General features: G+C 41.7%; 2 protein-coding genes across 4 annotated transcripts; both read left to right on the top strand.

Annotated features, from left to right (window-relative positions):
• The first annotated feature begins 101 nt into the window (after nucleotides 1-101).
• On the top strand, nucleotides 102-4,831 carry denr (density-regulated protein). Of its 2 annotated transcripts, none has more exons than XM_061747706.1 (8): nucleotides 102-292; nucleotides 1,061-1,155; nucleotides 2,224-2,243; nucleotides 2,319-2,403; nucleotides 2,494-2,574; nucleotides 3,137-3,253; nucleotides 3,333-3,472; nucleotides 4,539-4,831. In XM_061747706.1, exons 2-8 carry the CDS (start codon nucleotides 1,071-1,073, stop codon nucleotides 4,581-4,583), a joined length of 573 nt encoding a protein of 190 aa, XP_061603690.1. In that variant the 5' UTR covers nucleotides 102-292; nucleotides 1,061-1,070; the 3' UTR covers nucleotides 4,584-4,831. The 2 variants fall into 2 exon arrangements, with proteins under 2 accessions (XP_061603690.1, XP_061603689.1); XM_061747705.1 differs by having other exon boundaries at nucleotides 2,319-2,404; nucleotides 2,486-2,574.
• Nucleotides 4,832-5,434: 603 nt separating this feature from the next.
• Nucleotides 5,435-25,719, top strand: clip1b (CAP-GLY domain containing linker protein 1b). 2 transcript variants are annotated; one of them, XM_061747695.1, is made up of 20 exons: nucleotides 5,435-5,696; nucleotides 7,317-7,467; nucleotides 8,473-8,996; nucleotides 9,451-9,575; nucleotides 10,027-10,228; nucleotides 10,303-10,500; nucleotides 11,414-11,517; nucleotides 11,602-11,662; nucleotides 12,910-13,014; nucleotides 13,922-14,083; nucleotides 14,184-14,279; nucleotides 14,981-15,038; nucleotides 15,798-15,883; nucleotides 16,960-17,034; nucleotides 19,749-19,834; nucleotides 22,173-22,263; nucleotides 22,342-22,507; nucleotides 23,078-23,130; nucleotides 23,208-23,320; nucleotides 23,673-25,719. In XM_061747695.1, exons 2-20 carry the CDS (start codon nucleotides 7,359-7,361, stop codon nucleotides 23,905-23,907), a joined length of 2,649 nt encoding a protein of 882 aa, XP_061603679.1. In that variant the 5' UTR covers nucleotides 5,435-5,696; nucleotides 7,317-7,358; the 3' UTR covers nucleotides 23,908-25,719. The 2 variants fall into 2 exon arrangements, with proteins under 2 accessions (XP_061603679.1, XP_061603680.1); XM_061747696.1 differs by lacking the exon at nucleotides 12,910-13,014 and having other exon boundaries at nucleotides 5,443-5,696.
• Nucleotides 25,720-26,355: the final 636 nt, after the last annotated feature.

Raw genomic sequence — 26,355 nt, 5'->3', positions numbered from 1 at the left:
TATGACATAAATTTAACTAAACGATGACAGTGACTTTCACAACCCATACCAGGATGTGTAATTATTCTCCAAAACGGCAGAGGGCGCTAATGCCGGCGTTCACCCTTTCGTGCGCCACTCTTCCATCCCGCGAGCGAGAAAAGCGCTGCGAGTGAGGCGTGCTCAAAGTACGCCAACTAAACTACGATAGCACCTGGGGGAAAAAAACAATGACTTTCTGAAGCGTCCATCAACGCCAACGATGCCAACGTTGTTATCGAGAAGAAATCACTTTTAACGGATATTCTGCGGGGTGCGTAGCGCGATTGTTTCCCTTCAGTTTTGTGGCAGAGGAGCTAGCCTGCTAAAGCTAACGAGCCGCTAACGGTGACAGCTGTGTGACTCAACAGTAGCAGAAAAAAAAACGAAAAAAAAACTGTTGCTCTAACGTGACTGTGTTTTTAAAAGCCAAATTACGAGAAGCGTAGCATGTAAACAATTCTACATTTGTACTTTGTTAAAATTCTGTAAAAGTTTGGCCCTTTTTACCCAAATGTGTTAGCCGGTTCATCCATTTAGCTGTGGATGCTAACGAGGAAGCTAATGATAAACTTCATAGCACAAAAAAATGTGGTCACACAGTACAACTCTCTGATTAAAAAAAAAATATATATACTGTATTTCCTACAGTTCAGAAGTTTGGGTTCATTTACAAATTTTCTTATAAAAGAAAAGCACTTTTTTAAAGAAAAGATAACATTGACTTCATCAGGACTGCAAATATATATATTTTTTAAGCACTCCACCAAACAAACATTTAACAAAAAGTATATACGGTGTACGAAAATAATGATTACCTGTCCTTGCACAGTGTGAAATCAGGTCCAGTTTAGCTAAACGCAAAGCTAGTATTCGGTTGTATGAATAATGACAGGTGGATATACAGGTTCATTTGACCTTCAGCCATCTAATGGAAGAACATTTAATTGTTGTGCCTGTCACTATTCATGCTGGCATAGAGAGATAAACAAAGATACAGTATTTGATGTAAATAAATGAAACGATGTTTAATATTTTCCAGACAATTTGTGATGGCTACTAGTGAGATGGACTCTTCAGAACATGATACGGTCGACCCTGATTCAAAGTACCCATTGAAAGTTCTTTACTGTGGAGGTATGTTTTTTTTTTTTTTGTATACAAAGATATATATCTAGGGCTGGCCGTGGTTTAAACCATGTCCCTGCTGATATGAACTGCTTAAACTGACAACATGGCTGTGAACTGAAAGGAGCTAGGTTACTAAAGCAGAGTCAGTGTTGTCAATTTAGCCACTTTCCTGACCCATCTTGTGACAGTTTTTCAAAAAGACATTCCGGGACTTTAATTCCCACAAAGAAGCAGGCAACGTGAGCGCAATTATTTTCAAATTTTTTGGCAAGGAGCCATTGTGGAGTCAATCGGGTCGAACATTTCCAAAGACGTTGCCAATTAATAAGATTGGAAAAGCAGTGACGTAGCCACATATTTTTGTCCTGGGGTATGTGCGTCCAAGCCGGAAATATTTTGCAGAGGTTTTTACTTGCATCTTTTTAAAAAAGGGCATTTTATCCAAAGAAGCAAGAGTTATTTTCACATTTGTCTTCAAAGAAAAATTGTGGTAACTTGACTTACGAGTTTGTTCCATGACCACACTCGTAACTTGAGGCTCTCATATCTCAAATAATTAATGGAAATGCCCAAAAACACCAACACAATTTTTCTCAAGAAAAATAGGATTCCACAGTATTGTGCTTTATTAAAACAAAGTAGTAACACAATTCAAAAGAATATAAAGAATCAAACAGCTTGTGTATCATAATTCAATGAGCATTGTGCACCTGAGCCACCAGAGGATAGTATAATACATACAGACATACGTGTAGATTTGATGATGAAAAACAGAAGACTGTCTCAACTAAGCTGCCGTAATAGTAGTCATTTTTCGCAGCGGATTAAAAAATATATGCCTGTGAGGACTGTTGTATGCGGTCTGCTTGTGTTCAAATATAAATTGTTAAATGGTTTATAAGCACCGAGATATTGGTGCTAGTTTTGTTAGCATGTCTATGGCGTTTTGCATTGGGTGTTAAGATAGCAGACTTTCACAAGACAATTGGAATTTTATATCATCCTGTCTCTCATCTTTTCTGTGATGCAGTAGTTAATATTAATCCCAGTTTTTTTCCCTCTTGCCCTCCGCAGTGTGCTCTCTGCCTTCAGAGGTAAGTGTAACAAGCGTGGAATACTAAGTATGCTGTTTATGTCACATTACTAATTGTAATCTATTACATGGATAGTACTGCGAGTACATGCCCGAGCCGGCCAAATGTCGGCAGTGGCTGGAGAAGAACTTCCCGGATGTTTTTGCCCGGATGACTCTCGGTGAGTGTCAATAAAGTTGTAGTTTTATTTTTTTCCGACATTGGTGTTCAACCGTTTGTGTTGTGTCCTTCTGTCCAACTGGCCCCGCAGCCAAAGCCCCCAAAAAGGACCCCGATGCTGGAGACGCTCCCCCTGGTGTCGAGGAGGAGGAGAAGAAGAAGCAGAAGAGAGGTTTGTTCTTTTTTTTTTTTAACATTGTATATTTAAACACCGACTTGTTCAACCAAAGCATATCATTTAATCTAAGAAAAATCTGCTATTTTAACGCTAACAATGTGAACCGCCATTGACAGGCTAAATTAGCATAAATGTTGCTGTAATCATAAACATTCAAACAACTGCTACTTTAACATGTGGAGTTGCAAAAAATCCAAACAGAGCATACAATAATACTCAGCCATGTATTCTCCCTGCTCCGTGAGAACAACAAATACTACTGGAGCTTAAATTGGGGACCTGGTCTCCCTCTTATTCTTGTTCCTAAATACGCTGCCTTTTTCCCAGTAGAGTTCCATGCAGCACAGCATGGTTCTACACTGAAGGTGTGAAGGACTTGCCTGTATATTGTAAAAACCCATAAACGATCGATTAAGAATCTGCAATATATCAGGGGGACACTGTAACTGATTTGAATGTGTCCTGCAGCCCATTTGGGCAGCAGTGCAGTCGACCCTGAGTAAATTGCGCCATTTGCTGCCTCCATTGCGCTCACTTGTCTTGATTTCCTGCCCAGGCGGGCGGGGTCAGATTAAACAGAAGAAGAAGACTGTGCCTCAGAAGGTGACGATAGCCAAAATCCCACGAGCCAAGAAGAAATATGTGACGCGGGTGTGTGGCCTTGCAACATTTGGTGAGTTTATTGCATAAATTCATTTACGCCATATTATGTACGCTTAAACGCGGTGTAATGTGTCGATGACGGTTGGCAGACATCGAGCTGAAAGAGGCTCAGCGGTTCTTTGCTCAGAAGTTTTCCTGTGGCGCCTCTGTCACGGCAGAGGACGAGATCATCATTCAGGGAGATTTCACCGACGACATCATCGACGTCATTCAAGAGAAGTGGCCCGAGGTGACTTATACTAAACAACAACAATAATACATTAGGGCATTTGGAAAATACGTTACTGTCCATCACAGGCTTTATGCTAAAGAAGTGGACATCAGGTGGCCCTAACTACTGAACTCGATATAAAGTAGCTCAGACTAACAGTATATAATGTTTGTCAGGTGAGCTAACTGTATGTAAAGTAGCAGAACAAGCCAGCAAGCCGTGTCTAAAGTCACTCAAAGTAACTACATAAAGTAGTTTAAGTTAGCTGACTGTATATAAAGTTGGACAGGCCAGCTAACTGAACGTTATATAAAGAAGCTCAGGCAAGTTTACTGTCGATACCTCAAACTAGCTAACTGTAAATAAAGCTCAGACTAGCTAGCTAATGAAATGATCTTAAACTGGATAACTCTGTACAGGTCAGACTAGCCGTTACTAAATTAGTTCAAACTGTCAAACTACATAAAGAAACTCAGACTACCAGTGGATAAATTAACTCAATCTGTCTAGTTGTACATAAAGATGCTGAGACTAGCTAACTGTTGATAAATTGACTTACTGGCTAACTATATAAAGAAACTCAGACTAGCTAACTAAATGACCTCAAAGTCGGTTTATAAAGAAGCTTAGACTAGCTAACTAAATGATCTTGAACCGGCTATTTTTGTTTACGAAGCTCAGACTAGTTAACAAAATTATTTTTAACTGGCTAAATATCTAAACAAGCTCAGACTAGCGAACCATCGCTAAATCAACTCAGTCGGGCTAAATGTATATAAAGAAGCTCAGTCGAGCTAACTGTCGATAAATAATCTCAAAGTGGCTAACCATATATAAAAATGCGTAGACTAGATAGCCGTAGCTAAATTAGCTCACACTGGCTAACTGTATACAAAGACATTCAGGCGAGCTACCTGTAGATAAATGTGCTCAAACTGGCTAACTGTAAACAAAGAAGCTCAGACTGGCTAACTATATATTAGGAAGCTCGGACTAGCTAACCAAAGCTGAATTTGCTCAGTTACTAACCGTATACAAACTGTTGTGCTAATGTTAAAGAGTACAAATATGTTGTTTGTTTCAGGTGGATGACGACAGCATCGATGATCTGGGCGAGGTGAAGAAGTGAAGACCAAAATGTGCACTTTTACTGAAAAAATTGATGTGACCTGAAACAACTTGGCCAAATGTACACCTTAACGTCATTTTATACCTATTTTATTTACTGTACATAAAATGCGCAGCACCTGGCCACTCACTTGAAATTTCTTCTTGGTTTCTTTGATGTTTCTAACCCACACACTGTTTTTCCCTCAAAAGCGTAGAATCTGAGATTCCATTTTTCCTTTGTTAAAAACCATTAAAATGTTTCTTTTCGGGGTTGTTCATCTGTCCTCCCCTGCTACTTTCGAGCTGAATCGTCTGCGGGTTTGTTCATGATGCAGATGATAACATTTACTGTTTGTCTTTTATTCTCCTCCGGGTCACTACACTTCCCAGTAGGCAGAGATGACAAAAGTACTTACTAAGTAGAAGTACTGATGCTTGTGTAAAGAGAGATTCTGGGAAAAGTAGAAGTACTGACTAAAATCAAAATGTACAGACTGAAATGTACATCATTACAAAAGTAAAAATGTACTTTTACTGTCAACTACAGTAAAAAAAAAAATAAATTCCAAGAGCTGCCCAGCATTGGCTCGACTAAATCATACTGCAAGGACAGATTCATACTAATATTCAACCTTAAGGTGGATATCAAATGAATGTTAAAAGGACAACTACATATTACTAGTGAGGCACAACAGTGCACTAAGTTGACATCTGTGCTTGAGTATTACTACCGGTGAAGCGCAAAATGTAAACCAGTAGAATTGTATGTCAGAAGTCGGAGGAGGAACCATAACATTGCCAGTTACAGTAATATCTAGCACTTCACTTGTAGTACTTAGTGGGGCGCAGATATCAATTAGTACACAGTTTTGCCCAAGATGGATAACAAGGATATGCAATACAGCAGTTCATACGGCTTTTCACACCGCAGTGCAGTTAGGCTTTGATTGCGGGGAGTTCCGCGATAACCGAGTTTCCAGCGAGGTCACTGAAGGCGGCGTGGAGTAAATCTGTGACGTCACGCTAGGCGAGACCGAGCCAGAAGAGGAGGAGAGGGAAAAGGCTGCCTGTCTGGAAAAAAAAACATGTCATGTAACGGTACTCGGCAGCATTCAAAACCGGCTGGCAGCAAGTAAGCGTCCACGGCGACACTTTGCCACACCACACGTCGACATTTTACGTAGCTGTCACGTTTTAAGCGGCGTCACGCTGTCATTTATGTTAAAAGTCGTTCCCACTCGGTTTACGCCTTTATTATTGCTAATCTGTTGCTAGCTAGCCCTGGAATTACACCGACATGAAAAGGGCTAAAAATAGCAGAAAAAGTTTAAAACATCACCACAGTGGAGACGCCATTTTTGTTGTGAAAAATAAAACTGAAACAACACCTTTTTCGTGAAGGAGTATGAGTGTTTTTCGGAAGGTTAATTCGTTTAAGTCAGTCCAAGACGACTCCCGACACAAACACACCACATGCCTTTATTGTGTTTTATGTATGGCTGACGTATTGAAACAATTTGGAGTCGTAAAAAGTAGTTGGAGGCTGACATCAGGGACATTTGACAGGAGACGGGGGACTCCGGGTTGTTTTGGTGCTAGCGCGCCGGCTGGGCGGGGTTAGCGAGCAGAGATTTGTCGACGGAGTTCCCGTTTCCTGCGTTTGTTGTATTCAGTGTACCCCCGCATATTCGCGGTCCACCATTCACGTACTCACCTAGTCGTGTTTTATTTCGATGGGACCTGACTAACAGTTATCCGCTGAAAAGATGATGCAGAGAAAGGTATGGATCGCTTTCGTCAGCGGTGCAAGTATGGAAGTTAACGCTTGATCAGAAATGGGTAGAGTTGCCACAATTTCTACTCAAGTCAGAGTACTGTTACTTAAGTATTCAGTGGAAAAAGTACTGAGTAACTGAGGAGTAACTTTTTTTTTTTTTTTTTTTTTTTTTTTAAACCTATGACTCAATTAGACAAAAAAATAAAATTGGACTGTGGAAGTTCAGATATCATATTGCCCAACAAGATCACTTTAAATGAAGCAATAATAAAATGAAATCTTAAAAAATAACAAATTAAGTCAAATTCCTTTTATTTGTTTACATTCATGAAACATCACCATAGTTGCCTAAGTCATATTTTTTTTTTTTTTTAAAACAAGTAAAAAAAAAAAACAATGTTCAGAGTTCAACTAACAAGTGTCCAATTGTTACAACCTTAATTGTGGATTACCATGACCTGCATGACTAAGAATCTACACAGACATAAAGAAAACGTTTTTTTTTTTTTTTTTTTACCAAGCACATTGTTTTTCTTTTTATTGAAATTGTTCCAGTAAGTTAAAAATGACTGAGGCGATTATGCTATCAGGCTAAAAAAATTGTATTTTGGTTTTGAAATGTAGCTTTTGTGACCAGTCCTGGGACTTTTCTTTCACAGTGAACCCCGCATTTATTGTGAGTGATACCGGAACCACCTGCCATAGGTGAAATTCTGCACTATAGCAAGACCATTAAAAAAAAAAAAAGAGCTTAAAAGGAGCAGTGCGTTTTGGTGGCATTACACTAAGTGATATTTTATTTACTTTGTCAGCATCTACCGTTTAGATATTAGTAAGGTTCTATAGAAAAATTCTCAAATATGTATCTCACAAATCGGTGGAGTTCGCTTTATACAGAGGCCCTGTCTGACGATGTTTGAAAATACTGTACTGTACATCAGCCGTATACATAAAAGCTGATTGTACGTGTTTCAGGTCCCATCCATCACGTGGTGGGGAAGGACTCCCCTCCATAAAATGGACAAAGCAGGAGCCATGAGTACAGCAGGCAAAGTTAGTGGGCTTAAGCCTCCCACTAAAATAGGCCGTCCACCTGTAGTGCCCATAAAGACCACCCCGTCCTCAGGTAAGAACCCAAGACAGGAGTCCCTAAATCAGGCTTTCATGTGCCACCTCGCCACCGCACACCCCTCCAAAAAAGGAAAACTGTGCCTCATTTTGTCCATTTCTAGTGGCCCTTAAAGGACAGAATTTACGACTGCATTAGTGTAGACCAAATGCTCGTGGTGTTTTTATAGCACAGTAACTCAGACTGTTAAAACTGTGATGGTCCCACTTATCTGCATCCTTTATTTTCTAAAAAGGCCAACTATTGATGTTTTGCTTTCCAATACAGAAGAGCCGAGATATAAGATAACATTTGTGGCCGTATTTTGTGTTATTTTTATACAGTGTCGGATAAGTTCCTGAACTGCCTCACGATAGGTGAAAATCTGCAACATAGAGACACCATATAATTTCTTTGAAAATAGTTTAAACACCTTTGAACTTCCTAAAACACACTTAGACTTATTTAAACACACTTTTAAAAGTATTTCTGTTTTCACTTTCTGGGTGTCGAGAAATGGGAAATTATCGTATAACATCGTTTTGAGGAAATGGAAAGAAGACACAGGCTCGCACAATTCTTCAAATAAGAGGCAAAGTGTGCTTGCTTCAAGCTGATTATTTGTCACTCCTAGTTGAAGTTGAAGTACTGTACAGCTCACACATAATTATAAGAAAATTAAGCACTGTATATTTAAACACCAAACTATGTAATTGGATCTAACAAAAGTCCCCTAGCTTAATACTAACATATATTATAAAACACCATAGACGGTCTACCAGAAATTTGCATGGACGTCATAGTAATTTTAAACCTTCAAACAAATTCGACTTAAACACACATAAAGTAGCAACACACAAACAGATCCTGCAACAATACTCTCAGGCATATATTCTCTGTTCACAGTGGGACCAACAAATATTACTAGAGATAAGTTGGGGGCAAGAGGAAAATGGGATGAGAAGAGTGGAGGCCCACTGGGCCAAATGAGCCTCCTAATAATCTTGAAAATTGCAATTGCAGGAACTCCAAAACCGTCTGAGAAGCCCCCCGGCGGTGGCGTCACCTCCCCCGACCAGGATGGCGTCGCTGACTTCCAGATGGGGGAGCGGGTCTGGATCAACGGCAACAAGCCCGGCCACGTCCAGTTCGTGGGCAGCACGCAGTTTGCCCCGGGCCAGTGGGCGGGCATCGTGCTGGACGAGCCCATTGGCAAGAACGACGGCTCAGTGGCGGGCGTGCGCTACTTCCAGTGTGATGACGGCAGGGGGATTTTCACGCGGCCCCCCAAGCTGTCCAGGACGCCCCTGCCGGAGAAGGAGGCCAACGGGGGCCAGGCCAAGCTCACTCAAGCGGGAAGCGAGGCCGCGCCTGTTGGGACGCCGTCAACGGGGAGCGTCGAAAACTTACGGAATGGTCCTCCCGGCGGCAGGATAACTGGCGTGCTGAATCGAACTGTCCAATCCACTGAGTCGATGTCCAACCTGTCTGACACGGATTCCGTGAAGAAGAGCAAGCGGGAGCTCAGGAGAGGAGATCGCGTCCTGGTACGATCGACGTTCCCAAGGAAAAGCTCAAAATGATTCCATCTATAGAGGGTACTCATTGGAAAGATGTTTGTGCATTTAGTCCATATCCTTGGTATTTATCTTAAGTTTCATGTACTAGTACACTCTTTGTCCTCACTAGTAAGAAATTTCAGCACACTAGAGCAACGACGAGGGCACACTGGACATTTTTTCCACTTCTAGTCCATAGATATAAAACAATCAAATGGAAAAACAAGACAAATTGAGTGCCCCCTGTACACCTTTTTCCACCATCTATACTTAGACATTTATCATTTTAGTAGCTAGGCATTCTTGTAGGAAAACTGCAAAGCGTGTTTTGCTGCACGCTTTAATTGTGGAAAACGTTGTGCCATCTGGTGGACCCATATACAAAAAGCCAGTAATCCAAATTGCAATTTCTATTAGTTTACGTTGTGTCTGTTGCGGTCAGGTGGGCGGGACCAAGGCGGGAGTGGTGCGCTTCCTGGGCGAGACGGACTTCGCCAAAGGGGATTGGTGCGGCGTGGAGTTGGATGAGCCTCTGGGCAAGAACGATGGGGCAGTAGCGGGCACCAGGTACGCAGTACACCCGCTCACCCGCACCCACTTTAGTCGAGCTCCTCAAGTCTCCAATAATGCCACAACAAGTCGCTAGATTTGTTGCTGGTTGCGCTTTTGAAAAATTGGACAAAAACTTGCAAATTTGGCAACACTAGCCCCTGTTAATAATGTTACAGTGGCCTACAGTAAAAATTAAATACACTTTGTATTCTATTGTTGGTTAATATCGTGGAACTTGGGCAGTTAAGTATTTTTTAAATTGGTAATTGTTGTAAAAGGTTTGCGAACCATTGCTCCTTACAGTTAATGAAAGTTTCATGATGACGACACTTTGACGCAGACTATTTCTATTTCCACGATTTCCTGTGTTTTCCACTGTTTAGATTCCAGTCTGTGCCCATATTTGTATTTTTCTATCATGTAAACATCCTGATTGTGTTGCGTGTCATTTCCCCTGCCCCCTCAGGTACTTCCAGTGCATGCCGCGGTACGGCCTCTTTGCCCCCGTCCACAAGGTGACGCGCATCGGCTTCCCGTGCACCACGCCGACCAAAGCCAGGAGCTCCCGCCGGAGGTCCCTCCTAAAGAGGAGCCCGAGCGCCTCCTCCATCAGCTCCATCAGCTCCACAGCCTCCTCCGTCAGTGGCAAACCCAGCCGAGCGGGACTGGTGAGACAGCAGCGCTTTCGTCACTCTCGCCGTGTGAATTTTTTGTTGATGTAGTTGTTCTCTTCTTTGTTCAGTTGACGGAGACGTCGGCCAGGTACGCTCGCAAAATCTCGGGCACCACGGCGCTGCAGGAAGCGCTCAAGGAGAAGCAGCAGCACATCGAGCAACTGCTAGCCGAGCGCGACCTGGAGCGCTGTGAGGTGGCCAAGGCCACCAGCCACGCTGGGGAGGTGCAGCAGGAGCTGACCCTGCTAAGGAAGGGCCGTGACCAGGTATGTGATATACCAGGGGTTCTCAAAATTTTGGGGATCTGGGGCCCCTTACAGGGAAGACATTTTTACAAGGACACAGTGATTATCCTAAGGCCAATTATACATAACTACAATGTGCACTCTTAAATGCCATATTCATGGCCTGTTTAATAGAAAGGAACTAAACCAAACTCTGTGGAATTAAATTCAACATTTATCCATCGTCGCAAGCTAATGTGCACGTCTTACACCGACAACATGGTTGCAAAGAGAGAGGCGCTAGATCAAAAAACTACAGTCAGTGTGGACTACTTTGGTCGCTATATTTAGCTCCTTTTTTTTAAAAATTTTTATCTTTGTCTGGTGAGCCTATTGTGCTTTTTTTTTTTTTACGTGTAAACAAACTCAGTTAATTTAAGACAATTTCTTGTGGCTGAATTTGCCTTAATTTATTTTATTTTATACAGATTTAATGATTGTTTTAGTCATGAAATATTGTTGGGCAAAATCTTAAATTGCTCATTCGCATGTTCTTTTTTTGTCTATTTGATGTTCATGCACTGATTAAAAAAAAAAAAAAAAATCAGAAGTTACTCACCAGTTAATCATTACTTGAGTAGTTTTTTTCACAGTACTTACTCTTACTCAAATAAATATTTGGGGGGCTGCTTTTTACCTTTTCTTCAGTCACATTGTTCTAAAGTGGCAGCACTCTTATGTGAGTCGAAGCTTTGCCTACCCTACCCACCTCTGACAAAACAAAATCAGATGTTACTCACCTTTTACTCTGTACTTGAGTAGTTTTTTTTTTCATTGAGTACTTAAGTAATTATTTGGAGGAGTACTTTTTACTTTTACCTGAGTCACATTATTGTAAATTAGCAGTACTCTTACGTAAGTACAATTTTTGCCTCCTCTACTCTACATGTGTAAGTACGCTATGGAGACGGAGTCCAAGCTGGACCAGCTGAGGTCCATGGTGGAAGCAGCCGACCGGGACAAAGTGGAGCTGCTCAACCAGCTGGAAGAGGAGCGGAGGTCCGTGCTCTAGGGTGATGTTGCTTCAAATTTTTCAACTCCCGAAAGTCTTCTTGACTCTTTTCTTCTTCCGCCATGCAACAGGAAAGTAGAAGACCTGCAGTTTCGCGTGGAGGAGGCGTGCATCACCAAAGGTGACCTGGAGGTAACTTTACGCTTATGTAATTCATCTGTTTTTTATGAAGCCCAGGTTAAAAACTCATGCCTCATAAAACATGAATCCACCTCCAGATGACTGAGGAAGGAAACTTCTTTGTCAACGCTTGTATAATAGAGTCGACTCAAAAATAACTCAGCCAATAACAGAAGTGACAACAGAAGTCACAGCACCCCTAAGTGAAAATGTAAAATGTGGACAAAATTATATTTGATAAATAATTGGTTGTTTTTTAAAAATGAATTAGAAATAATAAAATAACAAACAATAATGAATATTGTTTTCTTATTAAAATGACCAATTTTACATAATGTATTTCACGTAGACATTTTCACAATTGTATTTTTTACCACACCTACAAATCTGTGCATTTTAAAAATCAAATGAAGGCAAAAGTTTTCCCATCCCTCTTCTTAATAGATGCCGTGCGCCATCATTCAATTAAAACGAATAAACGCCTCCCTTTGATAGACGCCCCAATTTTCCCACTAGAAGAAAAAAAAACAGGTTGGAATGGCTCCATAAAGGCCATTTTTATTTTCTTTTAAACTTCAGCTGCATCTGTGTTCAGATAGATGCCTCCTCCGAATTTTTAGCTGTACTTTCTTCTGGCAACATCTATTCCCGCTTCAGTCACACGCATGTGATGTTTTTCTGTCCTCCTCTTGATACCTGTCTATCTTTTTCAAAGCTAATTTAGGACCGACGAGAGAAGACAAAGGCAGATGGACTGACTGGTCATCTGCCACCTCACCAACCATGTTACCCGTCTACCTTACTTGCCCACTTTTCCCTGTCACCTTACCTGTCACCTCACTTACCACCACGCAGGTCACATCTATCGCCAACCTTACCTGTCATCTCACTTTGCCACTTCACCTGTTACCACCTGATTTCTTTACCTCACCTGTCACCTTTCTTGTCAACCTGACAGTTTCCGTGTCACCTCACTTCCCACCTCACCGCTCACATCTCTTCAACAACCTTACCCGTCACCGCAGTTGCTGCCTTACATGTCACCTAACCAGACGGACTCTCTTTTGTCCTCTCGTCGAAGCTAAATTAGCTGCTGGCACATGCCTTGTTTATTACACCTTGTTGCAACATTTTATTGTATGACGAAGTGTTTCCTTTCTGTGCTGCTTTCTTATGTGTTGGTGTGGCCTAAAGCATGCACATTAGCGCCTTTCTCGCTGCTTTCTGTCTCTCTCTCTCTCTCTCTTTCGCACTAACAGACGCAGATCCGCCTGGAGCACGCCTGTATTAAGGAGCTTGAGCAGAGCCTGCTCTTTGAAAAGACCAAAGCTGACAAACTCCAGCGGGATTTAGAGGACACCAGGGTAAAATCTCAAAATGGCCGGCCAGTACTAGAGCTGTATCCAAAATCGTTCTAGTTTGACACACTTGTGAATCCAGATAGGGTTGTCGTGTTCCTCTTTCAGACAGAGATCCAACAAAATTAGGACGTCGGTGCCCTAACAGAAGATGTGGCATTTGTCTATCTTTTACACAGAACCCAGGGAATCATCTGCCATCCTGCCTCTGTTATAACTTTGATACTACCTCAACTTCAACACACCGTTCCCTAGCAGTACCTTTGACAAAAAATAATACAGAATGTCACATGTTTTTGTTTAAGAGCTAGTTAGCGTTGTTTTTTGTGTGTGCTTATTTGAGTGATAGCGCAATAAGCCACCATGGGGCAAAGAAAGTTCCAAGTGCAGGGCTTATAATAAAGAAGACGAGAAACACCATAGAATTCAAGAATGAACTCGAAGAAAAGTACGAAAATGGGGGATTCCCGTTACAAACAATAACATCTCCTCTATCGCTGCCCCTCGCTGTATTTCGTACTTCATCAAGAGTTTTCAATTAAGGTAAAATTGAAGTTTAATCTTAATTTACCATTTCGTTAGTCGTATGTATTAATTTGACATTGTTTTCTTTATTTTAAACTACTTGGTATTCTTTATTAAATGTATTTTTAAAGCATTTTTTGGTGTGTCTGGAACAGATTAATTAGATTTACATTATTTCCTATGGGAAAGTTAGCTTAATTTTTCGTACGATTTTGTTTAAGTCAAGACTTTTTGAACAGTTTGATCACCAAAACTGAGGTTCCATCGTGAAGAATTATTTCGACTTCAGTTTTCGCCATTCAGCCATTAGCCACTGCTAATGCTAGCACGTAGCTCACATCAGGGCGGATGGTGTAAAAGAGGACTTGATATCCTCCTCGCCATGCAGGTGGCCACGGTGTCGGAGCGTTCGCGCATCATGGAGCTGGAGCGGGAGGTGTCGGACCTGCAGCTGCGTTTGCGGGCTTCTTTGCAGAAGGAGGACGCGGCGTCTCTCTCCCAGCAGCAGCTGGCCAGCCTCAAGGCCCAAGCCCAGTCCCAGGAGAAGAAGGTCGGTTCTGGCTCGCTCGTGAATTGGAACTTCTATATTTAAGCTATATCATACCTTCATCAAAGAATGGCGAACATGTTGCGTATGTTGTCTACTGCAGATTAGTGAGCTGAGCGTGAACCTGGAGCGCAAAGACAAGGAGCTTAGGTCCATGCACGACGATAAGGACTCTCTGCAACAGCAGTTGAGCGGCTTGGTAAGAAATTAAAGTCCAAGACATGCCTTCACTAAATGTCCATTCAGACTGATCTGAATCATTCCTGTTCAGTTAAGCACAGTCCAAGACCTGGCTAATAGCGTAGTAATTGGTGTCAAAGAAGTATATTGAAGTGATGCATCTCGAGAGTAGAAGATCTTTATATGTCGAGGAGGAGCTAAGTTTAGCCAGGGTTGTTAGCAGAAGTTACGGAGTGTCTTTGTGTATGTTTTTGCCCTGTGAATGACTATTTACAAGTTCAAGCTAACAAACGACGGAGGTCTCATTTTCGCGTGATTATTTTTACAGAGGATCAAATTTAAAACCTTTTTGGGTGTTGGCGGCATCAGTTTCTTGCAGTTTTTTAAAAGTTGCGGCAGGGCTCTGGATAACGGGGGTTTACTGTACTGCTGACCGCATATTTGTATGGTGTCAGGGGATTGCAATATCATTTTAGTTAGTCTTACCTCATAAGATAAAAACGTTATCCCCCGGAAAACAATACCACGTTTTGCTTAAGTTTAGCTAATACATGACGAGCCATTTACAGCACACCCGCTTGTTTGGATTTATTTGGGCTTGAGGGCATTGTTAAAGTGGCCTCATTAGGAGGCATTTGGTCCACAAAGCTCATTCCTGCCTGCTGAAGTCAAAGGACAAGAATGTTATTGCGTCTTCACCGCCGTCTTTCTCCTGTGCAGAGACTACAGCATCAGCAGGCCAAGCAGGAGAGCGCCAGGATGGCAAAGGCCGCGCAAGGTAAACAACACACCACCTCACCTCAACTGCCTCGTCACTTGTCGACCTTAACTGTCACCGCAACTGCCGCCTAACTTGTCACCTTGCGATATGAGCCACCAAACGTTCATTTTTCAGATACGACCCGTTGTTCGACCGATTTTGTTTTTGCTTTGACTTGCGAGTACAAGCTAGAGCACTGCATGATGGCAGTAAAATCACTTACTAATTTCACAATAAGCAGCACTTTGGAAAATAGTGAACAAGTCATCAAAAAAGAGGATTTAAGCTGTATATTGCCACACCCAGTTGAAGTTTACTTTTAACCTAAACATAAAAAAGAGTTACACGTTTATTTAAAACAACCAAACAACGTTACTTTAAGAATGGCCCGCTAGCTTAATGCTAACATATAATTGAAAACAGCATTGACATACTAACGGTTAGCATCAATAGTCACGGTTTTTGAAGCAACAGATATTTGAGCACAAACTATGGAGCAACACATTTTGACAGATTATATAACAATACATATATTCTTTGTCCTCTACGAAAAATGACCAATACTCGTATCTTACTGAGTCACTTACAATAGTAGTAGAATAACAAGGACTATTCTTCTTCGTTTGTGTCTGCATAGCTGTAGTATTCTACGGCCTCTCTGTGGCCAAGGCGGGCACACCAGAAGGAGCAGCACACTTAATTGGATTGCAGCATTAAATCGTGATGCACAAACTATATAAACTGTATATATCTGTGTGCGACTTTTGCTGTTGTCAGAAGCGGAGCAGTGGAAGAAGGAATTCCAGGCACTGAAAGAGGCGAGCCAGTGTCGAGAACAAGAACTCAACGCCCGCCTGACTCGGGTAACTTTTACATTGGATTTTACTGTGTATGTCAAGGTCCCCTTCCATTTTTTTCTACTGTTCTACACCTCACGTAGGTCAAAATGAGTCTGTGACATAGTTTAAGTTTGACATATTTGCAGTTTGTTGAACACCAAAACATCCCCCTCTCTTTTTATTTTCACCCACGTCCGCTTTCATATCACGTTCCTTAGTAGTGAGCCAACAATCCAACGCTTGGTTACTTGTGCTTTGCAGTGACGGTAAGACATCGAACAACGTCGCTATGAACGCTTGGCCACCCCCAGCTTCTAGACACTAGCAGACACCGTGGTATGGACCAGAAGCTGGGTTCCATATTTAATTTGGGGAAGATGAACGATCTAATCAGAGCAAAGCTTATCTACATGATGTCGCATATTAATGAGTAAGCCGGCCATCTCAAATGCCAGGCAGAAAAGGCCAAGAATAGAATAACTTGAAAAAGGACATTTTGTGCATCTCCAACCCAAATTATCTCACAAACCTGATAAAAAGACATTAAAGATGATACAAATAAAATCAAAACATTGATGGAAGGGGATCTTTAATGCTGGGACACCTAACTCTTGTTGTCATGTTTTGTAAAGGAAATAAGCACACAGTTTGGATGTAAATGTCCCATCGGAACAATAAGAAATGTTCTCAGTGACATTTGGTGACATGCAGGGTGCCGCTTAACTCACACATGCACACATTGCTCCTGTTCATCCCCCTATCAGGTGATCGAGTAAAGCATTTTCACAGAAGCCTGTACAGGCGACACCTGATTTAAAACTAGTATTAAGATGTATTCAAACTTCTTTCAGACTCTGATGATCAATAAAATGTATTTTGTTCAGTCTCTCGGTGCATCCCAGTACCAAATGGAGTCTGTGGCCCGGTGGTTTGGGACCCCTGCTTTAAATAGAGCACCTTCACCCCCAGGGACCCGTGTACTCAGTGTTCCTGTGCACGCTCCGATGAACGCCAAGCATAAAACATTATTTCGGGCGGCAAACGCAGTCGTAATAAGTCATGTCAGTGCGCTTGTCACGTTTGCCTTCTTGTCGACGTAGGCCATCGAGACGTCGGATGGGACGTCGCTGTCCCTGGAGAAGCTGACCAATGAGAAGAAAGCACTGGAGACGCAGGTTAGAGCTTGTTGGATACAGTGGCCACAGGAAGTCATTTCGCACATTTTAAAAGCAGCTGAGCGCACTCGCGTCAACGCTCTCAAATCTGCTCACTGCAGTGTGTGATGATGTAATCCTCACGCGGCATAATGTGAATAATGGAAGGAGAAATAACTTGTTCCAACATCAAACTGATGTCAGCGTAAAGCCTCAGTCAAATGTGACAAATCTTAGCGAAATGTCACTTCAAAGAAGATATATGATAGACATTTTTTTTTCCCCGCACAATTTAAAACAGTTCCCATGTTCCCAGGACATGTTGCCTAACTAACTGTTGGCAACAAAGGTGAGTATAACCCCAAGTGTACAATTCTTAATTGTGCTTAAGGTGTCAATATATTATGTGGCCATCATTATTTTCATTCATGGATGTGTGTTGATTTATTTTGAAGAGCCAGTAAATTAGAGGTGGGCCAAATTTGAGTTATAAACAGACAGATGGGGCAGGTCATTTGTAATATGGTTATAAAAAATATCTCAGATGTGTATATTATTTTGGTATTTTAATAATAAAAATATTAATTATTGTTTATTTTTATAATTAACTCCCCCAGTTATTTAATAAAATAAAATATTGTCCAAATTCAACATTTTCACTTTGGGGTATACTCACTTTTGTTGCCTGCGGTTTAGACATTAATGGCTGCGTGTTGAGTTTATTTTGAGGCGACAATAAATTGACACTATTACTGTTAAGATGCACACTGACTGCTTTGTAGTCGTTTATTCAGTGTCTTCCCATTAAAAGATATAATCAAATATTTACAAAAATGTGCTCACTTTTGTGAGAGACTATACATTGCTGTTAGAAATTCAAACATTTTTGAAATATAAAGAAATCTTTGATGAAAATGACATAAAATGAATCATAAATACAGTCTGAAATTATAATGTGGTTAAAAAATGTATTTAAAAAAAGGACATTAAGGACATTGCATAACTATTTTTTATGTCATAATAAGTTCGAGTTCCTCTTATATGGTTACTGTCACGGGTACCCTTCCCGTCTGCTAAACAAAAAAACATTTACACCAGATTGTGCTGAAGAGCCAGGACAGAGAATGCTTTTGTTGCCATGTTTGTGATATAAGATTCAAACCCTAACCTCACAACTGGGAGGCAGACGTGCTAACCGCCACTACTTAATGTGCTGCCATAGTAGAATTCATCATGTATTTTTATTGTAATGGCTGGCATGAGTGACATTTAGCGTCCACGATGTGTGTGAACATCAGCTGATGCTTGCAGCCTGCCGCGATACACGTCGGCGGCGGCGTGTAAACTAAAAGGCTGAGCAGCAGCAGGAGGGTGGAGGCGGGTCTTAGTCCAGCTTACATAATTGAAGCCAGAGATGCAGAGAGAGGTTTTTCTGTCTCCCTCACAGTCTCTCAGTGGTTGTACAGTGTTGGTGACGCTAGTAGGGGGGGTGAGCATGTTATTGATGCCAGTGTAGCGGTGCTGTGGTGGGGGGAGCACTGGTGCAGGTATGGACGTCGCAGCACTGCATCACGCTTACTCCAGCGGCATGTACTCGCCTGGCTACCAGGTACGACCCTTTGCCTTTTTAGCACACACTGACTCTTCTGTAAGGAGCTGGAAGGACAACCCCCCCCCCCCCCCCACACACACACACACACACACACTCCCCATCCCGGAGTTGGTCAGCAGCTCAACATTGCGACTCGATAACAGATAACAGCATGAAACAAAAACACATTTTCATATGTATTATTTGTTGTTGAATGCCTAAAATCGTCGTGCATTTGTCTAATTAAAAAAAAAAAACGTACAGCGGTATCTTGACTTACAAGTTTTATTTGTTCCGTGACCAAGCTCGAAACTCTGTTTCCTTTTATCAAAACGATTTTCATTGTAATGAACACAAATTAGTCTGTCCCAGCCACCCTAAAACAGCAGCATTTTTGAAATTGTGAAACATAGCACTGTATTGTGGGAAAACATAATAATATACAATATAAAGAAATAAACTAGTTTTACAAAGTGTAATTACTGTACTTTGGGCCAAGCTGAAAGTCACAACAACAACTGAGTGATTTCAAGGGCTGAAGCTGTTTGGCCAAAAATAAACGGCTGAAAGTGCATTGCAACTGTGGCTCTTGCTTCTTTGCAGGACCCCAGGAAAGGGCCAAAATAACCCTCAATTGACTGCTTTGAACCAAAATGGCTGACTTTGTCTTTTCAGGCATGGCTTCTTGAGACTTTTTTTGTAGGGCTACTTGTGTTTTACACACCTACCTAATTTCACGTTGCCAAGTGAAACTAGTTTTGGGGGCTGAATTTTCCCCAAAATGTGGCGGGCCCTGAAAATGGGCAAATTGACCCTAAAATGACTGAACCAAAATGGCTGAGTTCCTGCATCTAGGTGTGATATTCATGCCCACCCAATATCATGTTGCTAAGTGAAGGACGTGTGTCGTGAAACAAAAGCGCACGTGTGTGACGCAGCAAAGTGCTAATTAATTATTGACTCCTGTTGCACGTGTTTGAAAGTTTATTTTTAGACACGTTCAAGCATTGCAGTCATTCGCAGGCATTCATTAGTACACCTAAACGTTGTGTCCGTGTTGTCCTGTGACCTGTTTCTTCTTATCATGTATGGTTTATTTATGACATATTGTGTTTCCTGACTTCCACGTGTGTTTTGTGTGCAGTTGGACGCGCTGAAGCAGCAGAATTGCAAATACCAAGAGGAGCTGAGTCTCGCTCAGGAGCAGCAGCACCTCGGCCGCAAGGACATGTAAGTACCATTTCAGGGGTTTTATTACACATTCCCCTATACAGGGAACGCGCTTATTATGGGGGGATACCATTCTAGACCTACCCGGCAACTGGTGACAATCTGCGATATAGAGAAAAGCTGTTTATTTGTCACTGCCAGTTGAAGTTTACTGTAAAACTGACATGAAACAAAAGAGAATTAAACGTATATTCAAACACCAAAAGTTTAATTAAACCATATAACTTTGCCTAACAAACGTGTATTAGCTTAATGTTAACTTATAATATGAAATGCCATAGATGGGCTACTGGAAATGAGCATTATCATTAAGGGACTTTTTAACGTTAAAAATTTAACGCAGACAGAGCAGCAACACGTACATACAACAATAGTCTCGGGCATAGATTCTCCCAGCTCTGTGAGAACAATAAATACTACTGCAGCTTAGTTGGGGACCTTCTCTGCCGCTTCTTGCAGTTTTTTTGTTGTTGTTTTTATTATATTTGAGGTGAGATGTTCAGTCGAGAACACACCCGGTGGTAAATTGAGGCATGGCATCTATTAGAGCGGAGGTTATTTGAGAAAATACAGCGTACAGCAGAACTTGCTCTTTAGACTCCACCATCAGCTTTACAGATGCCACGTTCAGGTATATGTTGTGGTAAAGATGTCTGCTGTCACTATAAAGGTAAACATACTGTCTAGCATGTTAACAAAAAATTCCTGGGGGGAAAAAGGTGTCTTTTCAAGGTGAGGCGTTTATTTTTTTAAGTGGACTGCACACCAGCTGATTGATTGAGGCATGATGTCTATTAGACCAGAGACCATATTTTGAGGAAATACAGTAATTCAGTCGACAGTAGCAAATTATTCACGTTGTTTGTGTTGAGGCGGCACGGTGGCCGACTGGTTAGAGCGTCAGCCTCACAGTTCTGAGGTGCGGGGTTCAATCCCCGTCCCCGCCTGTGTGGAGTTTGCATGTTCTCCCCGTGCCTGCGTGGGTTTTCTCCGGGCACTCCGGTTTCCTCCCACATCCCAAAAACATGCATTAATTGGAGACTCTAAATTGCCCGTAGGCATGACTGTGAGTGCGAATGGTTGTTTGTTTCGTTGTGCCCTGCGATTGGCTGGCAACCAGTTCAGGGTGTACCCCGCCTCCTGCCCGATGACAGCTGGGATAGGCTCCAGCACGCCCGCGACCCTAGTGAGGAGAAGCGGCTCAGAAAATGGATGGATGGATGTTTGTGTTGATCTCTTCTGCCTGACTTTCAGATGTATTTTTAGAACGTGTGTGTGTGCGGGCGTGTGCGCTCACGTTTTTATTTTGTACACCGCCCTCCCTACGATGATGTCAGAGCTGCAGATGGATGTAATTGGCTGAGTTGTCATTTCAAAAACAGCAATCCCAACACTTTCTGCTTCCTCCCATCACTCCGCTGCCGTTATATAATCGCTGTCCTCCTTGCGGCGCCTGACTCCAGCAGTGACATCACCGTGCGTGCGCGCATGAACAGCTGTTGTCGCCGCAGCGCAGATGTTTGTTCCTCTCGTGTTTGTGTTATTGTTCTTGTTCTAATTATATATTTTATTCAAGCACATACAACAACAAAATGCCTTCAAGCTACGGTATAGCAGGAGCTCTTAAGGACAAACATTATTGGTTACAGGATGCTGGTCGACCTCACGTTTGTTGAGATTTTGAAAATACTTTTCCCCATGGGAAATGATGGAAATAGAAAATGTATCTCAGAATCAGGATCATCTTTATTTGCCAAGTATGTCAAAAACACACAAGGAATTTGTCTCCGGTAGTTGGAGTCGCTCTAGTACGACAACAGACAGCCATTTTGACCCCAAAAACTTTTGAGACGTAAAAACATAAAAATCAGTACGGAGAGTCGCTGAGCATTGAAAGGTTACCAGTAATTCTGATAAAAAAAAAAATGTATATAAAAAATGAGATGTGACATGAATAGAAATCAAAATGGTGATAGAAATGGGATTCAGAATATGACTTAAATATGAATTATACTGACATAAATATAAATCAAAATATAATAAAACTGAAAAATAAAATAAAACTTATAAAATCAATTAATACATCAAAATGTGATACAAATATTTCTCAAAATGGTGACAAATATGAATAAAAATGGAGACGTGAATCAAAATAAGATAACAATAATCACTCAAATATGAATAAAACTTAGATAAATATTACTCAAAATGGTGACCTTAGTTGTGAGTAAATATGACTTAAATACAAATCAAAATGGAGACATTCATCAAAATGGAGACTTTAATAAGAATTAAAATGGAGACCTAAATATGGATCAAAATGCTACTTTGTGTGCAGAGAGATGTCCATTGAGGACTCTGGCGTCCAGGACTCTAGGGGCGTGGTCGCTAACGACAAAGAGCGCGAGCTGGAGACACTGAGGAACGAGGTGCTCTTCTAGATAAAAGGACCCCAACATTATCCTCATCATCAGCCTCACGGCGTCCCCTCGCTTTTCTCCCATCAGGTGGCGGCGTTGCGGGGCCAGAACGCCGTGGCCGAGACGCTGCGTGCGGCCGTGGCCACGCTGGAGCACGACAAAGCTCAGCTGAGCGAGCGCGTCAGCGACCTGGAGCGAAGGCTCATGGGACGGTCGGCCTCGGAGGACGGCGAGCAAGAGGAGGCGCTCTCAGGTGAGAAGACATATATATGTAGATGCTGCTTTGAGCTGCCGACATACATTGGTCGCTGGAAACGCTCATGAAATCATTAAAAAAAATATAGTGACACCAGCCAATATAATGCAATACAATACAATACAAATTTAAATATTAACCTTCAGACCAGAAGAGTTCTCTCGGGACTAGAGAACCTTATGTCAGGACTTGAACCTTATGTTGGGACTAAAACCTTATGTCATAACTAAAATGGTCTCTTCTGGAGACTAGTAGCTCCTCTTGGGACTATAGCTTTCTCCGTAGTCCAGAACAGCGGTCACCAACATTTTTGAAAGTTGAGAGCTACTTCTTGGGTGCTGATTAATGCGAAGGGCTACTATTTTAATACACACTTCTGAAATAACAAATGTGCTCAAATTACCTTTAATAATATGTTGTTATGATATGTTATTATTGATAATGAATAATACTCATTTATGGGAAGACTGATCATGTTGGCCTGCAAGCTACTCATGTGGTCGCTTGCGGGCTGCCTGGAATCACATGGTTGTCTGTTCACTGCTTCGCCACTGCTGCCCCCTGCAGGCGACAAGGCTCTGGAGAAGCTCAGGGAGGAGAAAGAGTTCGCTGAGGGTCAGGTGAGGTGGACGCCTCTCCCCTCCGTTGCCACCGTTCTCGTCAAAACGTGCGTCTGACCAGACGTTTGTTCCGTCAGATCAACTTCCTGAACAGCGTCATCGTCGACTTGCAGCGAAAGAACGAAGAGCTGAAGATCAAACTGAAGAAGCTGGCCTTGACGGAGTTCATCGGCAATGACGGCACGGAAGGGTAAGAACACGCCGGGGTACACGGGCAGTTGTCCCTGTACTTGCGTGGGTTTTCTAACCGTGTTTTACCCTTGATGCTTATTATGTAAAACGGGTTCACTATCCGCTTGCAAGCAAAAAATCTGCTGAACAATGGCTCATGTCTCGAAAAAAGTCATAAATTAGGTCAACCGTAAAGTATCTTAGAGAGGCACTGTCTATCTATTTTACATCAAATTGTACCTTTTGGCTCTATCATGGGCCAAGTTTTTCAATGTCTTATTTACTGGATTGAATCATATATTGATTGTAAGTTGCGCGTTCATCATGTATAATAGACTAAAAAAAAAATAACATTGTCTCTATCTTGTCAGTGTGGAGCTGGCAGAGTCCAAGCGTGACAAGAAGGCTCCGCCGCGCCCCTTCTGCGACATCTGCGACCGCTTCGACCTGCACGACACGGAAGACTGCCCCACGCAGGCGCAGAGTCCTGACGCTGTGCCGCACTCTAGCTACCGCGGCCACCGTGACAACGAGCGGCCCTACTGCGATGTCTGCGAGGTCTTCGGCCACGCCACAGAGTCTTGCAATGACGACCGCACCTTCTAGACCTCTTCTTTCCCAGATGCGAAATCCCACCGCTCCCAATACGCTGCCACGGTGCAATACTGATGTAAGTATTTGACGGCGGCCGTTAATTTGCAAACATTCCTGTTGTGCTACTAACCAATTACATCACCTCACGTTTGACATCATCGGACTTTGCTGCCTCGCTCCGCCAACACGTAATGAAGAAAACTCAAATCTGTGTCGTGTACAAGATTCGAATTTTGTAGCAGTCAGACTAAATCATAATTTGGCGTTCCACTTTGAAGGAACCTTGGAAATGGCCAAAATAACCTTAAAATGGCTGCTTCAAACCAAAATGGCAGACTTCCTTCCTCTTTTCAGTGACGGGTTCTTGAGACTTTTTGGTACTAATCATGATAGACATGCCTACCATATTTCATGTCGATAAGTGATTTTTTTTGTGGGTCTACTCATGATAGACCTGTCTACCAAATTTTGCAGGCCTAAAGCATACTGTGTTCTGGGCTGAATTTTCACAAAGATATTCATGTTTAGGATGAGTCATCAAAATTCACCGCCATGGTCTGCCCACACGAATTGACAAAAACGCCAACATTTCGTACTTTAATTTCATTCATCTGTTTAGGAGAGAAGGTTGAAATTTGGTAGCTATTGGACTAAATGTTGAGGATTAATTGTTCTTTGAAGGGTAAACAACCCACCTCGTTTTTATGCACTTCCATAACATTTGTCTCCATTTTTGTAATTATTTAATTTGCGTCAAGTGCACATTTAGGAAAAATTGCAAAGCTTATCAACGAATCTGATGCATTATTTACGTCAATGATTTTATTTGTTTTTTAATACTCAAGTTTATATTATGCTTTTTATTTTTTAAAGAAATAAACTAGCTATGCTAAGCTATTCTGGCTCTTTAACCCCGTTTTAGCATTGACACTTTTAATAAGGATTTTTGTCGTTCTTAAACTGTTTCCAGTTGTTGTGAACAAACATTGCATTTCGTGGACATCCTCAGCGACATAAGCTAGCTAGCGCGGTTTTGTTCTCCTGTAGCAGCTCTACGAACTCGCCGTCTTCGCACTATTCATTTTAACCACTCTAAACGGTATCAACGCGGTGTTTGCGACCTTTTGGTCGGAAGAATACATTTCAAATGCAATCACCATCCTAATGATTACTATATGAAACTGTGGTCTTTTAGTTTATTTTTTAGCACAAAGTTTGGCTCTTTTGCTAAGCTAATGTTAGCACAAAGCCTGGGGCGGGAAAAAAAGTGAATCTATCCATTTAGCATTATCATAAAGCACAGCCGATTAGCATATCTTCTCGGAAATGGATACCTGCGAGTTAACTTGCCTGGAAAGTTTTCTTACTCACTCACACAAAAATCTTTTAATTCCTGCTTTCACGGTAAACTAAACGGTGTCCTTAGCGTTGTCTTATGCTAACAGAAAGATTTCCCCAACATATCAATGTCGTCGTGAAGCACAACTTTTTGGGATCATATTGAATCTCCGGGTGTTTTTATTATCCACAATATGACTCACGTGTTGAAAAATTGTATATAATACAGATAAGAAGCTTATGAGACCAATGTGCGCACACTGCCATCATGCAGCTTAAGTGTATAAAATGCTTATTTTTCTGCCCTGTTAATAAGATGCACTCCCGCCTATTGTACAGGAAAAAAAACGTGTGCTCTTTGTACGTGATGCATTCATGTTTTATATGTGACCAGCATTTCTATGGATGTGTTGTCAAATGTCCTTTTTTCTATGTACTTTACATGTACTCTTTTAACAGTCCAATACAAACAGCAAGTCCACTCTTTCACTGACCTATCTTTTTTTTTTTAAACATCGGGATTGGGAGGAGGGTTGCGACTTTAAATGTGGAGCTGACTTATTAAGAGTATTTTTAGCGAGTCATCAAACTTCACTGCCATGCACTACCTACATGCAACAAATTCAAAATTCACAATTTAGTGTCATGGTAGCAATGGGATACTATCTATAGGATTATTATTATTATTATTTTTTTTTTTTTAAGTAGCCCTGGAAATGGTCCTAATATGGCCGATTAGAACCAAAATGGCAGACTTGAGTCTTTTCAAGCATGGCTTATTGAGACTTTTTTTGTGGGTCTACTCATGATACACATCTTAACAATTTTGTGTGCCTAAAGCATACTGACATCCAGGGCTGAATTTCTAACTAACTCCATGTTGCTAGGCGAAACTGGTTTTGTGGGGTGAATTCTTTTTTTCTGCGGGATGTTACCAAGCCAGAATGGCTTCTTCAAACCAAAATGGAAGACTGTTTTCAGACATGACTTGAGACGTTTTTTTTTGTGAGTCTACTTATGATAGAAATGTTTGGCAAATTTCATTTTGCGCAGTGAAACTGGCTTCGGGGGGTGCGTGCGAGGCAAAAAAAAAAAAAAAAACAAAAAAAAAAAAACAAAGTC

The sequence above is a fragment of the Phyllopteryx taeniolatus genome, chromosome 15 (assembly GCF_024500385.1).
Source record: "Phyllopteryx taeniolatus isolate TA_2022b chromosome 15, UOR_Ptae_1.2, whole genome shotgun sequence".
Lineage (NCBI taxonomy): Eukaryota > Metazoa > Chordata > Actinopteri > Syngnathiformes > Syngnathidae > Phyllopteryx > Phyllopteryx taeniolatus.
This window is presented reverse-complemented; position numbering and strand designations above follow the sequence as displayed.

What these genes read in the sequence shown, in the direction of transcription:
- denr (XM_061747705.1), top strand. Translation starts at nt 1,071, where the DNA reads ATGGCTACTAGTGAGATGGACTCTTCAGAACATGATACGGTCGACCCT. An exon ending in GTGTGGCCTTGCAACATTTG is followed by an intron (nt 3,254 to 3,332) that starts GTGAGTTTATTG and finishes GACGGTTGGCAG; the next exon opens with ACATCGAGCTGAAAGAGGCT. An exon ending in TTCAAGAGAAGTGGCCCGAG is followed by an intron (nt 3,473 to 4,538) that starts GTGACTTATACT and finishes TGTTTGTTTCAG; the next exon opens with GTGGATGACGACAGCATCGA.
- clip1b (XM_061747695.1), top strand. Translation starts at nt 7,359, where the DNA reads ATGGACAAAGCAGGAGCCATGAGTACAGCAGGCAAAGTTAGTGGGCTT. An exon ending in GGGATTTAGAGGACACCAGG is followed by an intron (nt 13,015 to 13,921) that starts GTAAAATCTCAA and finishes CTCGCCATGCAG; the next exon opens with GTGGCCACGGTGTCGGAGCG. An exon ending in TGGAGACACTGAGGAACGAG is followed by an intron (nt 22,264 to 22,341) that starts GTGCTCTTCTAG and finishes TTCTCCCATCAG; the next exon opens with GTGGCGGCGTTGCGGGGCCA.